General features: G+C 37.9%; 3 protein-coding genes across 3 annotated transcripts; 1 reads left to right on the top strand and 2 right to left on the bottom strand.

Moving 5' to 3' along the window:
- Positions 1-157: 157 nt before the first annotated feature.
- Positions 158-2,116, bottom strand: rab8b (RAB8B, member RAS oncogene family). Its single transcript, XM_023955795.1, has 8 exons — positions 1,858-2,116; positions 1,475-1,535; positions 1,287-1,347; positions 1,131-1,208; positions 949-1,038; positions 784-849; positions 640-690; positions 158-546 (listed from the first exon to the last, which is right to left on the bottom strand). The coding sequence occupies exons 1-8, from the start codon at positions 1,979-1,981 to the stop codon at positions 454-456; spliced, it is 624 nt and encodes a 207-aa protein (XP_023811563.1). The 5' UTR covers positions 1,982-2,116; the 3' UTR covers positions 158-453.
- Positions 2,117-3,834: 1,718 nt separating this feature from the next.
- On the top strand, positions 3,835-5,043 carry nqo1 (NAD(P)H dehydrogenase, quinone 1). Its single transcript, NM_001104834.1, is given in 6 exon segments — positions 3,835-3,869; positions 3,948-4,112; positions 4,173-4,303; positions 4,378-4,491; positions 4,560-4,661; positions 4,726-5,043. Coding segments are annotated over 6 exon segments (813 nt in total). The 5' UTR covers positions 3,835-3,865; the 3' UTR covers positions 5,023-5,043.
- Positions 5,044-6,704: 1,661 nt separating this feature from the next.
- LOC101166714 (dnaJ homolog subfamily A member 4) lies at positions 6,705-9,663 on the bottom strand. The gene is made up of 8 exons (XM_004069634.4): positions 9,464-9,663; positions 8,983-9,124; positions 8,443-8,617; positions 8,218-8,322; positions 7,862-8,089; positions 7,544-7,774; positions 7,347-7,447; positions 6,705-7,259 (listed from the first exon to the last, which is right to left on the bottom strand). The coding sequence occupies exons 2-8, from the start codon at positions 9,112-9,114 to the stop codon at positions 7,044-7,046; spliced, it is 1,188 nt and encodes a 395-aa protein (XP_004069682.1). The 5' UTR covers positions 9,115-9,124; positions 9,464-9,663; the 3' UTR covers positions 6,705-7,043.
- Positions 9,664-13,884: the final 4,221 nt, after the last annotated feature.

Raw genomic sequence — 13,884 nt, 5'->3', positions numbered from 1 at the left:
CAAGAATTCACACACATAAATACAATCAGTGCTGAACTATGTTGATCTCACAGCATTTTTATAGGAAATGTTAGAGTAGATAGTATGTATAAAACAATGCTACAGTATATGAAAGAATAATATTTCCTTCATTTGTAAGACTAAATTGTGCAACTTCTTTGTTTTTTTAATATACAGCTGATGTTTTTAAAATGCCACCAGGACTATAGTCCACTGGGAGCAGGCACTGCAGGGCAAGCTACAAACCACTGCTGATGATCAAGTCTTTTTGCATGAGGAGTTATTCATCATCAGGCCTCATTTCCCATCAATCCTCTTCTAGTTAAATCGAGGTGGCAGCTCAACCACGCATGACCTCAAATGGCAGTAGAGGCTTGTGTTTGGGTAAGAGCAGTGCGGCTGTCCAAAACGCCCAAGTTCAGGCGGGAAACGCAAACTTCAACTCTGAAGAGCCTAGAGGACCGAACATTTGAAGAATTTGATCCTCTTTGACTTTTTATCTGTGATCTTGACGGGTTTTCCTGACCCTCCGCCATTGCCGTCACCCTATAAAAAAACAAGATACAAATTTTCTTGTAAAAAATAAAATCCATTAAATCCATTATTTGTAAATATACACATATATTGCTGACTACTTACTGCCTTTGAGTTTAAGTTATGTAAAATGTCTCTTGCCATGGTATAGAAAGCCTTGGGTAACAGAGCAGAAAAAAAGAATAAAAAAAAAAAAACCTCATAGGAGTTTTAATGCAGTGTTTTCAAAGTACAAAACCTTTGGTTTACCTCTTCCACATTTAGGCTCGACTTTGCACTTGTCTCCAAAAATTTGACTCTATAATCAATAGCCAGCTAGAGAATTCAAAACAAAATGTGTCACATGAGTGTTGAGAGAAGCACTCAACTTTGCTTTGGAGACGCTATTAATGATATCAGGCTGCAGGGACTTACTTTTTCCCCTCTGTCTTTGGACACCTGTCTCCTGTCCGTCATGTCACATTTGTTACCAAGGATCATCTTTTCCACATCAGATGAGGCATGCTGGGAAAAACACAACATACGGAAAATTAATGTTTTTATGGGGTAAAATAGGGGTTCTAATTAAGTAAAACATGAAAAGATTTTATAGTCACCTCCTCAATATTTCTAATCCAGTTTTTTATGTTGTCAAAAGACTTCTCATTGCAGATGTCATAAACCAGCATAATTCCCTGCGAAGGAAAATAAATGACAGTTATGGGATTTATCAGTGACACGTGAAGGAGACAAACATGAAAGAATAGGCTCACCATAGCTCCTCTGTAGTAAGCAGTGGTGATGGTGCGAAACCTCTCCTGCCCTGCAGTGTCCCTGATTACATCGATCAAAAAAATGTGTCATCTGGGTTTTTTTTTATTCTTTCTTTATTCAAAGAGCTGCTTCATCACATTTTCACTTCTCTATAACAAAAGGGGAAACCTCACAGAAGTCCACTCACCAAATCTGGAGTTTCACTCTCTTTCCGTCCAGCTCTATTGTTCTGATTTTGAAGTCTATTCCTGGGATTTAATGAACAAATGAAAGCAATATTACAAATATGTTGACATATATTCGACTACAGCCTAAGAACTAATAATAAAACATTATGAACTCTTTTATAATTCTGTCATTTGTCTGTCAATTTTTTTATAGAGGATCCACCCATGAAACGGTTTACCATCATGCAAATATTAATAATAATAATAATAACATTAAAATATATATATATATATATATATAATAAAATACTCGTGGATAAAGGTCACATTGTTAGTTCACTAAAGCATCCATATAAACCCCTATGCATGTTTTTTTTCCCCCTGCAGGATAATTCTAACTCACCTATTGTAGATATGAAGGTGGTGTTGAAGGAGTCCTCGCTGAATCTGAACAGCAGACATGTCTTTCCGACTCCGCTGTCTCCGATCAGCAGCAATTTAAAGAGATAATCGTAGGTTTTCGCCATCTAAAACGATCGTTCCGGCGTTGGAAGGCCGCTCTGCCAAACCCCGCAGTGAAAATAGCTGCAGGGAGCGGACTCGGACATACGAGCAGTGAGAAGAAGACCGGTGCCGGAGATGGTGACGTAATCGTTTGCTTTGCATTGTGGAACTTGTAGTTATAAAAGCAAGACGTCTTCTTTCTTCTGTCTTCCCTTTTCTTGACAATAACATTTCATGTTTATTTCAAAAGTAAAAGAAAGTAAACGAAAAAAACTCTGGAAAAGAATCAAGAATGAGATATAAACTGAAACCGCTGCACTTTTTGTGGTGCAACTGGAAAAGACAAGAATGCTGACAAAAATACAAGAGATTTAAAGGCAATGTCCTTACAAGGATGTTGCAGAGAGAAAAAGGGAAATCTGAAAAAAAAATAAAAATAAAGAAACAATGCCAGGCTTCTCCTAGAACCTAATTCAGAGCCTTTAAATTGGATTCATGATTCCTATATTATTCTGTCATAAAAAGCAATATTTGATTATTATTTGTAATTTTATGTCTTATGATTTTTCAGACTTTACTGCTGAAATTATTTTTTACAACGAGACAGCTCAAACAAGCCTGTCTTAATGTAAATTTCTTTTTAAAAAAAAGAGAGAGACAAAAGGATGCCACTACAATGAGAAAATGTTCACGTCAAATGAAATCATCTGATAGCAGTATGGGACAAACTTAGAGATGGAGAATCGCTCCATCTCTAAGTTTGTCCTATAATGCTATCAGATGATTATATTTATGCTTCAGAGATGAAGTATACATATTAATATGACATTTGTTTGAAAAATTTCCCTGAATGAAAAATACATCTTTTTTTCAAGCCATGTTGTTATACTTTTAAGAATTGTACTGCGTTGGTTTAATCCCATCTGGTTTTCATCCTGAAGTCTCCAGTATTTCTAACATTAAAAAAAATATTCCAATTCCAACTGACCACCTCTAACTGGGATGTTGATCATGATGTTTGCAGATGACACTGTGGTCTGTAGGGAGAGGTGGAAGTTTGTTCTGGAAAGGAGAGGAATAAAGGTCAGCCACAGCAAGACAGAATATCTGAGCATAAATGAGAGGGAGTCTAGTGGAACAGTGAGGTTACAGGGAGCAGATATGAAAAAGGTGAAGGATTTAGGGTCAACATTCCAGAACAACAGAGACTGTAGGAAAGAGGTAAATAGCCGTGTGTAAGCAGGTTAGAACGGGCGGAGGACAGTTTCAGGTTAAGATGTATGACAAAAGAGTGTCGTCAAGAATGAAAGGAAAGGTGGAAGAATGTAAGCAGGAGGCCGAGCTGGAGGTCGCAGAGCTGAAGATGTTGAGGTTCTTTTTGGGAGTGACAAGGATGGATAAGATCAAGAATGAAGACATCAAAGGAACCGATCATGTTAGATGTTTTGGAAATAAAGACAGAAAGAACTGGTTTGAACACGTTCAGAGGAGGAACAGTAATGGTAAAAGGATGATGAGGGTGAAGCTATAGGAAAATAGGCCAGGAGGAAGACCGAATAGAAGGTTCATGGATGTTGTGGAGAACATGAGAGTGGATTGTGTATTTTTTGTACTACACCAATGTTTTATTTTTTTTTCTTGACATGGAGCTGCCTTCCAACAATATTTATAATTAAAATGCTTAGTCCTACCCAAATTAAACAGCTTTTTCATCCTCTTTGTTTCCTTGCAGTTTGCATCCTGTTTGCTCCTGCAGAATACTCACCCACTTTTCACCTTAATTGTTTATTGACAGCACCTGAGTAGGTTGAGTGACAAATGTAGAAAAGCAGCGTACTGACAGCTCTGTGTCATCAGCCAGCTTATTTTTTTTGGTTCATTTTTCACAGTTGACGGGCTGCTTTAAGATGGGTAATGAGCAGTTTTAGTTGTATTTGTTTTTATCTTGTATCCCTTGTGTTAATTTCAGCATTTCTTTAATCCTGGCAGCAAAGAAGGTGCTGATCGTGTATGCCCACCAGAGCTCTAGTTCATTCAATTCTGCAGCAAAAACTACTGCTGTGGAAGTTTTGACCACTCTGGGCTGCTCTGTGGAAGTTTCTGACCTGTATGCTATGAATTTTAAAGCAACTGCCACTGCTGAGGACATTAAAGGTATGGCCATCTACTTGGATGTCACAATTTAACTCTTTACTAACCATGTCACTGAAACAGGTGACCTTAAGGATGCTGAAAATTTTAGCTACTTGGATGAAAGTAAGCTGGCATGGGAGGAAGGGAGACTAATGGATGACATCACTAAGGAGCAGTCTAAGGTCATTGAGGCCGACTTCATCATCTTTCAGGTAGACCCTGACTTGTAGCACTTTCCACTAAAAGCCATCAGGACTTCACTGACCTACTCCTTCCCTCTATGCAGTTTCCAATGTACTGGTTCAGTGTTCCTGCCATCATGAAGGGCTGGATTGACCGTGTGCTCACAAACGGCTTTGCCTTCACACAAGAGAAACGTTACAGCCAGGGAATCTTCAAGGCAATTGTTTCAACCTAAAGTTTTTGTTTTAATAGATTTTTAGGTGCTGAGTATTCCTTCTGTCTTAGGAAAAGAGAGCCATGCTGTCCTTCACCACTGGGTCACTTGAATCAATGTTCAGTGCTACTGGCATTAATGGAGACATGAATGTCACGCTGTGGCCGCTGCAGGTACCGTATGTAATGAGAGCCCTTGAGATTAAGACAGATTAAGTAACTTGTTTCTTCTCCACAGAATGGAATCCTGCACTACTGTGGCTTCCAGGTTCTGGCCCCTCAAATCTTCTGGGCTCCATTCTCAGCAACCCCTGAAGCTCGTAGCTGCATGTTGGAGGGCTGGCGTGCACGACTGCAAGGTCTTCTAGAGGAGCAGCCTCTGTCATTCATTTCCCTGGACTGCTTTGACAAAAAGGGGTTCCAATTGAAATCTGATGTCCAGGAGAAGCACGCAGCCAAGGAGTTCGGTCTGACGGTGGGAATCCACATGGGAAAGCCTCTGCCACCTCACAACCAGATGAAAGCCGGATCTTAAACATGTTTGTTTGAATGATGAATAAAAGGCTGGTTCACTGAATGTCTAAGACTAAACTTTTGCTTTATGATACCACACTTATTTTGTGGCTTATAGTAAAAAAACTGGAGTTGTGGATTATCAGTTTGCTCCATATACTGTAGATTTGTATTGGTTGCCTTCCCCTTGTCAAACTTCAGGAGCTCTCAAAGCTGGCAATTGGCTTTAAAAAGGAAAAACACTGGATTTCCAGAGATGGTATTGAGGTGTTGGACAACACTGCCATCTGGTGCCAAAAGTCAAACTGAAATCCAATTCCGAATGGATCTGCCATTCGGTTAAAAATTGTCATTGTACATGTACAATGAACTTGTAGCAGCCTTGGAGTGGTTTAAAAAAAGAAAAAGGTAACTACTCTATGTACAAAGTATGAAAATGGAATAAAGTGCAGCATAAGTATTTGTGTGTAGGTGAAGTCACATTGCACACGTAAATTGTTTAGTCTGACTATGGAACAGATTGGGGAGGGGTGTTCCATATGGTAATTAAGCATTTTTGATCAGAAGTTATGTTTGTTCACAAGTTAGAACTTTGAATTGTTCAAGTTTGTCAGGAATCTAAGGGCAATGAATGAACTGGAATCTTTAACTTAAAGACAGTCTTGCTGATCTTTATTATACAGTAATGCTCAATCTACATAGCACTTTTCCCCCCCAAAGATTTTGTGATGTAAATTAGGATTTGGTCTTAAATCCTCATTACACTTGTATTTGTTTTTTTTTTTTTTGTAGACAGATCTCAGTGCAGGTTTAAGGGTGATGATGCTGTTTGTAAAACTTTGAAAGACCTGTTCTAGTTAGCCTTATGGTCAGCCCCTCCCTTAGCCTGTTGGCCCCCTCCAGGGCCCATGAATCAATGTCCCAGTCCTGTACACCAACTTTGTTTGTCCAGTCTCCTTTACACATTTACCACTCGTATGTTCCTTGTGTCTGAAGGCCCAGAGCATTTGGCCCATCTATGATTTTATTTTAGTTTCAAGCATTAATTGTAGTGAATACATTAGAAAAAAAATCTGATTTATCCAACTCATTACAGGAAGGATGAAATGCACAAATGAATAAAAAAAGACACTTGCGGTCACATTTGCGAAACCCTTGTGCTATCCTATGGGGTCAAGATGACCATTAACGTGTTCTCCCTACCATGACAAAGGTGGATAGAGGTGGAGACAATTTCATGTAATCCATGGAAACCAGTGAAGATCACAAATCATTGAAGAAAAAGGGGTTCAGCACACCGTCTAGTGGGGTCCAGCTGACCTCACTCCCAATGTTAAAGTGCCTAGGATAGCACAAGGGTTACATATAATGATCATTAACTAAAGTCAACTATATAGCTTGATTTGTTAGAAAATAAGTGGGAAGAAGCAAGTTTATATAGTTTGACTTTATAGTTTTGCATATTTTTCATAATCCGATTCTGATCAGATTCAAGTAACAAAATCAAGTGATTGATCCTCTTGTGGATGACATTACTTGATTGCAATATTGAAAAAAGATGGATAAAGCTTTAAATTCTGTTCTAAACAATGGAAGCTTTTCTCCTGTCCCTGTCTGCGTAACAGATTTGCCAGTGCATGCATTCCATACAAATATCCTTATCAAAATCAATAGATAAATGGAAAACACATGAGCAAATGGGAGTATTCTTAAACATTTAAACTTTATTGACAACTCTTATGACATAACCTTCATAGAAAGCATAAAAAGTCATATTTCAGATTTTAAAACACAACATTTGGACCAACAAAACCAAAGAAAAACAAATCTAAGTGTTAAACAGAAACAGTCTTTGTGGCATCAGGACTCTTATGTGCACACTCAGGATCCCAAGAAGACAAAATTGGCAGCTGCTCCAAGCTCAATGCCATGGTTTGCATTGAAAACAGGAACTTTAATATACAAATTAGTAAGCAAAGAAAATAACTTTTTTGTAATTAAAACACCTGTACATGCATTACAAAGAGGTAGTGTTAACTACAATCACTGCGTCTGACACTGCACTCCACCTCTTGGAGCATCTTCATCTTCCTCATACGCCTCTCTGCTGTACTGTTTCTGGTGCGACTGTACAGCAACGTCGCAGAGGTCCACTTCCTCCATGTCGTCTGTGATCATGACATCTTCCCTAGGCGGGAGAAGCCTTTCCAGCTGGAACATTAGGTGCTCTGGTAGCCAGTGCTTATCTGGAAACTCCACCTAAAGTAAAAATGATTCAAAAAATGTTAAATGCTACAGAATTAACTCAACTGAGCACTGTAAAGCAAAATTATTAACTAGTATTACCTGGAACTGAATGATAAGTTGGCCCTTTTCATAGGGATCCCTGTATAATGGCATTCCCTCATTCTGGATGCATTTAAAATCGTTGTGCTTGATGACCTCTCCTGTTGAAAATAAAAATTTAAATCTTCATCACATGATCTATGTAACCAAAAATGTAATTCAAATGTAGATTTGACAAGCTGGTGTAGCTGCAGTACCTGGCTGTGTGCTGATGATTAGCGTTCTGTTGTCTAACGTCTGAATGGTCTTCCTGAATCCACACAAGGCCTCTACAAGTTTCAGGTTCATCCTCATTACTAGGTCATTGTCTTGTCTCTGGAACACTGGGTGATCCTTCTGATCCAGAACAATGATAACATCTCCAGGCTCTAGTCCAGGTTCTTGGTCACCTTCACCGTGGAATGTAATTTTCTGGCCGTCTTTCATACCTGAAGAGCACAATTCCATTTTAGATTTCATTGTCCTCTTCCTATTTCAGAAAACATGTCTATTCGGTGTCAGATGGGGTGGCATACCTTTGTCAATATGAACTTCCAGAATTTTCTTCTGTCGTTCTACTTTGTGTCCGTTGCAGTTCTTGCAGCGATCCTTGGAGTTAAACTTCTCCCCCTGACCCTGGCAGTCTGGACACATGCTTTGGATCTGCTGAATCATGCCTGGTCCAATCTGTTGCACCTTGACTTGAACTCCTCTTCCTTTGCAGTTTGCACACTTTTCCAGGGCACCCTTTTTGCCACCGTAACCTGAAATCAAAGACAGGCAGATAATACTTTATACTCACACATGCATCATATTTTGTACAGGAATATCAAGTAAAAAAAATTAATAGTTTAGTGGGGGGACATTTTTATACGTTCACTTCAGTACTCACCATCACATTTCTCACAAATAACATTCTTCTGAAGTCCAAGCTTCCTTGTTGACCCATTGTACATCTCTTCCAGCGATACAGAAAGCTGGTGAACAACATTCTTCCCTACAAGATGGACAGAAAAAAAAGGGAAAGAAGCAAAGCCATTAGGATTTTTAGTCGCTTTATAAAAGTTTAGACCTTTTAAAAAAAAAAAAAAAAAAAAAAAAAAAAAAACATTCCTACCTTTCCTCTCTCTTTGCATTCTTCCTCCACCTCCAAAGAACATGTTAAATATGTCCATGGGAGATGAGCCTCCTGACATGCCGCCCTCTTTGATAGCCTGTTCACCTCCGTGGTCATACAGGTCCCTCTTTTTTGGGTCAGACAGCACCTCGTATGCTTGAGAAATGAGCTTGAACTGTTGGAAAAATACAAAAAATTAATAAACTGAAAAAATGCCGTTTAATTTCAAGAACAGGATAACTAAGAAGTTATTGAAATTTTCGATTAAATTAATAAATAATCAAATTAAAATATTCGTATTGGTCTGAGAAATTTTCTTACATTTTTGTTTCCATTCTAATGTTAACTGTAGCCGAAAGTTGTTTTTATCATTTAAATGTAGTCGAAAGTCCTGCTGCTGCAGACTTGATGTTCCAGAAAGTTCTCCGACTCCGCACAAGAACTGACGACACGTCGTTCCTACAGTACCCACCAAGCGTCCGCAACAAGTCCCCCGTTTCTCCCATTGACTTGTTTTTTACAGAAATGCCTTTTTCTCACCTTCTCTCCTTCATTCGGATTCTTGTCGGGGTGATATTTCAGGGCAAGCTTCCTGTAGGCTTTCTTGATTTCGTCCGCTGAAGCCTTTGGGCTGACACCCAAGAGATCGTAAAAGGCGGTTTCGTGAACCATCGTTGCTCACCTAAACTCGGAAAAAGCAAAAGATCCCGATCAGTATAACATTCATGTCCTTAAATTAAAAAAAACCAAAACATTATAAATACAATTCAACAAGCAACTTTAAAATGTATCTTAATGAAATATAAAATACATAACACGATGAATCTTTGGAAAAAAGTGTTTCGCTGTTTCAAAAATGCCTGTAAATCCATAAATAATAATGCATTTAAAGAGTTTTATTTAAAAAAAAAAAGCCAAATTCGTTATGATTATTTTAGCGGAGGCTATCACATGCAGGCATTTCGGATAATTTCAAAGTAAAAGCCTCCTTGGCTAGCGAACAGCTGTTTAATATACTTACCTTTTTATCTAAGCCGCAAAGCTAAATATCGTCTTTCTTTGTGGTTGACAGGAGAGTCTTCCAGCCAGATGCTTTTTCTTTTTTTTGTGTGTGTTTCTGCCAAAGCGCGCGAGGTACTGTGAATCAGACCGGGAAGGACTGCGTGTACTTATAAGCCGCGCCGCTGTGAAGAACTTTCTGGAGCGCTCGACGAGGGAAACCGGAAGTGTCGTCGACAGGAGCCCGGAGTCTAGAAAGAACCAGAGAGGAAGGAGGGAGGGAGCGGTGGAGTTGACACACTCACCTCCTTTACAGACAGTGACCTACTTTTAAAAGCTTGCGTTACCTGTTTTTTTATTTAGCGCTGTTTTCGTAAGATAACTTATTTTATTTAAAATTTACTCTATAGTCACAGTATGTTGTGCTAATTTGTAAGATGTGCACACGTATTTTTACGAGAACACAGAAATAAACAGAAAATCGCAAATTCTTTTGTAAGGTGTGTTGAAACCTAAAAAGATCTAAATATACAAAGACAGGGAAATTAAAGTATTTAGACTTTATGCAAATGCAAGGTTTGCATTGTTGAAAAATATTACAAAATCACATTTAAGTGGCTCATTATCTGAGATACGGTGGGAAATATAAGGGTATTTTATGCATAAAAAGAAAAAACTCATTTTTATTGCATTATAGGAAGCAACTCTTGGTTGTCTTATAACCCATTCACTGCCATTCAAGGCGTTGGGACTTCTGTTCACATTAAAATCTGGTTAAAAACCAACATCTATGCCTTGGAACTTTCTGACTTAGAAAATGCTCTTCTTCTAAGTTTAAACACTGAAACCATTTGAGTTATTCGTATTCGTATCTGCAGTAAGTTCTGTCACAGCAGTTCTTTCACAGCAGAGAATGAATAGAAGCCTACAGCATGGGAATCTGGCTTAGATAAAACAGATTCAGGCTATTCCGCTACTCCATACTTTTTAAATTGGATACTTTTTTCCTATAACTACAAAAATGTAATTATCAGTAAAAACAAATAATGCAGGGAACTAATCCAATAGAATGCTATGACCAACACATAGGATGTGTCTAGCAAAGTTATAATCAATATGGTAGAAAGCCAAAACATGCAGGATATCTCAAGAAATCTGTGCATATATGTAATTATGTACCACATTATGCAAATCATATTAAAATTTGCTGAAGAAAAACAGTATTTAACAGCCTCTATCAATTGTTGATATAGTACCCATTTAAACAAGATCTAAACTTGGCGGGAATATGCTGCAGCAGTTCTTACACAACCACTTGAAATGGTCTTGAGGTGTCACATGAAAAGGGTGCTCGCCAAAAGGACTAGTGAGACAGAGTTCCCAGTGGTACATGACTATTTTTGAATACAGGGAGGGGTTCATGGATGTGGGCCTGGAAGTTTCCGAGAGACAGCTGCTCGGTGTCATTAAAGCTGCCAAAGATTTATTTATCTGACGTTCAATTCTGATATTCATCGGAAATTTTAAGTACACAGACTGGTAAAAAAAACGTTTTTTTGCCAATATTCATAATAAAGATTAAACTTTATGTGTCAGGATGATTGTTTCTTGAAAAATATATTTCGAATAACATATTCATTCTGCAAAAAAAAAAAAAACCAGGTGAAGTTCAAATTAAAAAGGATGTAGAAACTTCAAAAAACAGAATATCATTTCTTTTCCCCACACCTCTACTTTCACTTATAGTTTCAATGTCGTGGTAATAATGAAACTAATAAATGAAAAAGCATGAATTATGCAGAACTTCTTGGTAGATTATCTTAATAAGAAATCAAAGTGTCAATTCAGTCCAGTTTTTATGAAACCCAAATTTACAACCAAGATGGTCTCAAGGAGAAGCAACTTACATTAAAAAATAAATAAATAAATAGATCCAATCAAGTGATTGTAATAACCCAAGCCATTCCAAACAATTATAATTCAATTTCATTTAGATCCTTCCAATAAAGTTCAATTGTCTTAATTGTGTTTTAATAATGGCCCAATAAGTATCAGATCACGTTAAAGTTTTTTTTGTGTGTAATTACAAAAATGAATATTATCTCTACATAGAAGACTAGAAAGCAAACTAGCAGAACCAGCCTTGATAAGGGCAACGGTCTGCTGTAACAGTTTGAGCTCTGAGAAGATGAAAAGAGTCAAACATTCTGCCGTGTTTTAAGAGTAGAACATTAGCATTTGAAGAAATGAGATGACAGGAAGGAGCAGTTTCCAGAAGCTATGCAACATTGAGACAGAAGAGGTTCATTAGTGTCATGTCTCGTCATGTTTCGTCAAGTTGCTGTCCGTCACTTGTGTTGTTTCGTGTGGTACTTCCTGTTTTATTTTGAAGGTTTAACCCACCTCTCGTTTCAGACCTTCCTCTTCCTGAACTTGTCTTTTTCCCCACAGCTGAGACTGCCTCATCATCCCTGATCGTTCCCACCTGTGCTTCCCCTCCTCATGTATTTATAGCCTGAGTTTCCCTTTGTTCATTGCTTGTTTGTCATGTGACTTCACTTGTCAAAGTTAAGCCAAACTTCTTGAATCCGAGAGTTAAAAATAATCTTAAACTCTGCATCTGAGTCCAGTCCTGTGTTCTGCATTGTCAATTAGTAACTGCAACAGATGAGTGGAGAATCACTGGAACATCCCTTACAGACAAAATGATTGCATGTTAATGCACCTGTGTTTGTAAAGTAAGGATGGTTCTAAGACACCAAAAAGCAGTCTAAACTTATTGCAGCATGACAAACTCTTAAGGCAAGGATGTCCAAGTCCAGCCCTGTCATTGCAGCTTCTTATTGATGGAAAAAACCTAATCCAGGCAATCAGCTGTAAGCAGGACAAAGGATATCTGGAAAAAAGGTTAAACACTTCTGTCAAAGGATCCCTCATATAAGGAGACAGGGGTGGAGCACACGAGCAGAGAGGCAGGGCCCAGATAAAGGAGTCAGACTGCACTAAACCTCAGTAGGGATTTGTGAGTAAAATAATTTGAAATTACCAGCCAGGTTTAGGGAACATATTTTTCTGAATTAAATCATGTAGACAAATCAGCAAATTTAAACTCCATCTATCTCCTTCTGCTGGTCAAGAGCAGAGTCTCAGGGGCAGCAGTATCTGGAGATGTCTAGACCTCCCTCTCTACAGAAATGTCTTCCAGTTTTGCTGGGGTGACTCTTAGCTCAGCTGAAACATCATCCCTCCAGAAAGCTCTGGGTCAGGGCCTCCTGTTAAAGAATTTGTTGTGAGGTCACGCCCATATAGTTTTGATGGCAATGTCACAACAGCTTGTTGGCAAAAGTTCTTTCTAATGTCTTGAGTTTTTTTAACACATTTAGACTTATAGAGATGAGTTCAATGGTCATGCATGATTTATGAGTTCCTTCTTGTGCATATATGTACTACTTCATAATTAGCTCAATTTGTCTTATAAAAATGATACAAGTATCTTTGAATCCCTGAAGTGTCTTTTTAATAGGACCATGTTTGATTCTGCACATTTAAAGTTATGCTATCTAAAGGAGTGTGTGTGGGGTTTCCTTACTATGTTTACATACTGGTAAGAATTTTTGCTTGGGATTTCTATATTCATTTGTATTGGTGGCAATGCCTGTTACAGCCATGATATCTGAGTTTTCTCCTAATCTTTTGTTACTGTATGATTTGGGAAATAGCTTAAATGTTGTATTGGATTTCCACAGGAATTTCCCCCAGTGTGGCATAAAATAGAAATTTTATCTTAAACAAATGAGTGCTGCCCCCACCTTAACCCCTTGTGCTATCTTAGATGACCCCACCCTTACATTGATGTGTTATTCCTACCATGACAAAGGTGGATAAAGGTGGAAAGATTACATGCAATCCATGGACACCAGTGAAGATCACAAATCATTGAGGAAAAAAGGTTCAGCGCACAGTCTAGTGGGTCTAGGTGACCCAACTCCCAATGTTAAAGTGCCTAGGATTGCATAAGGGTTACGGGGCTTTTGCTGTGTTTAAAAATGTCCCCACAGATCAAATAGCTATTCAAGTTAGTGGCTAAAGTACTCAACAAAATAGTTTGTGAAAAAAAAGTTAAATTACTATGGTTTACATAAAAAACAATAGCAGATATGTGTGTCACTAGAATCATTGGTCAAATTAATCAGGTTTTCAAAATAAAGGCTTTTTGCTAAATGCACATTTAATTATAATTTTTCTTTTTAATTTACGATGCATTTTTAGATTCCCTTGATATATAATACCTCACATAAAATTCCCAATTTATTATATAATACTGCATTAGGTAAACATTTAATTTACATACTTATTTATAAAACACATATACTAAGAAAAATATAATTAAAAAAGCAAGGAAATCAGAGAAGTACTCATTCAAATGTTTACAAAGCCAATAAT

The sequence above is a fragment of the Oryzias latipes genome, chromosome 6 (assembly GCF_002234675.1).
Source record: "Oryzias latipes chromosome 6, ASM223467v1".
NCBI lineage: Eukaryota > Metazoa > Chordata > Actinopteri > Beloniformes > Adrianichthyidae > Oryzias > Oryzias latipes.
This window is presented reverse-complemented; position numbering and strand designations above follow the sequence as displayed.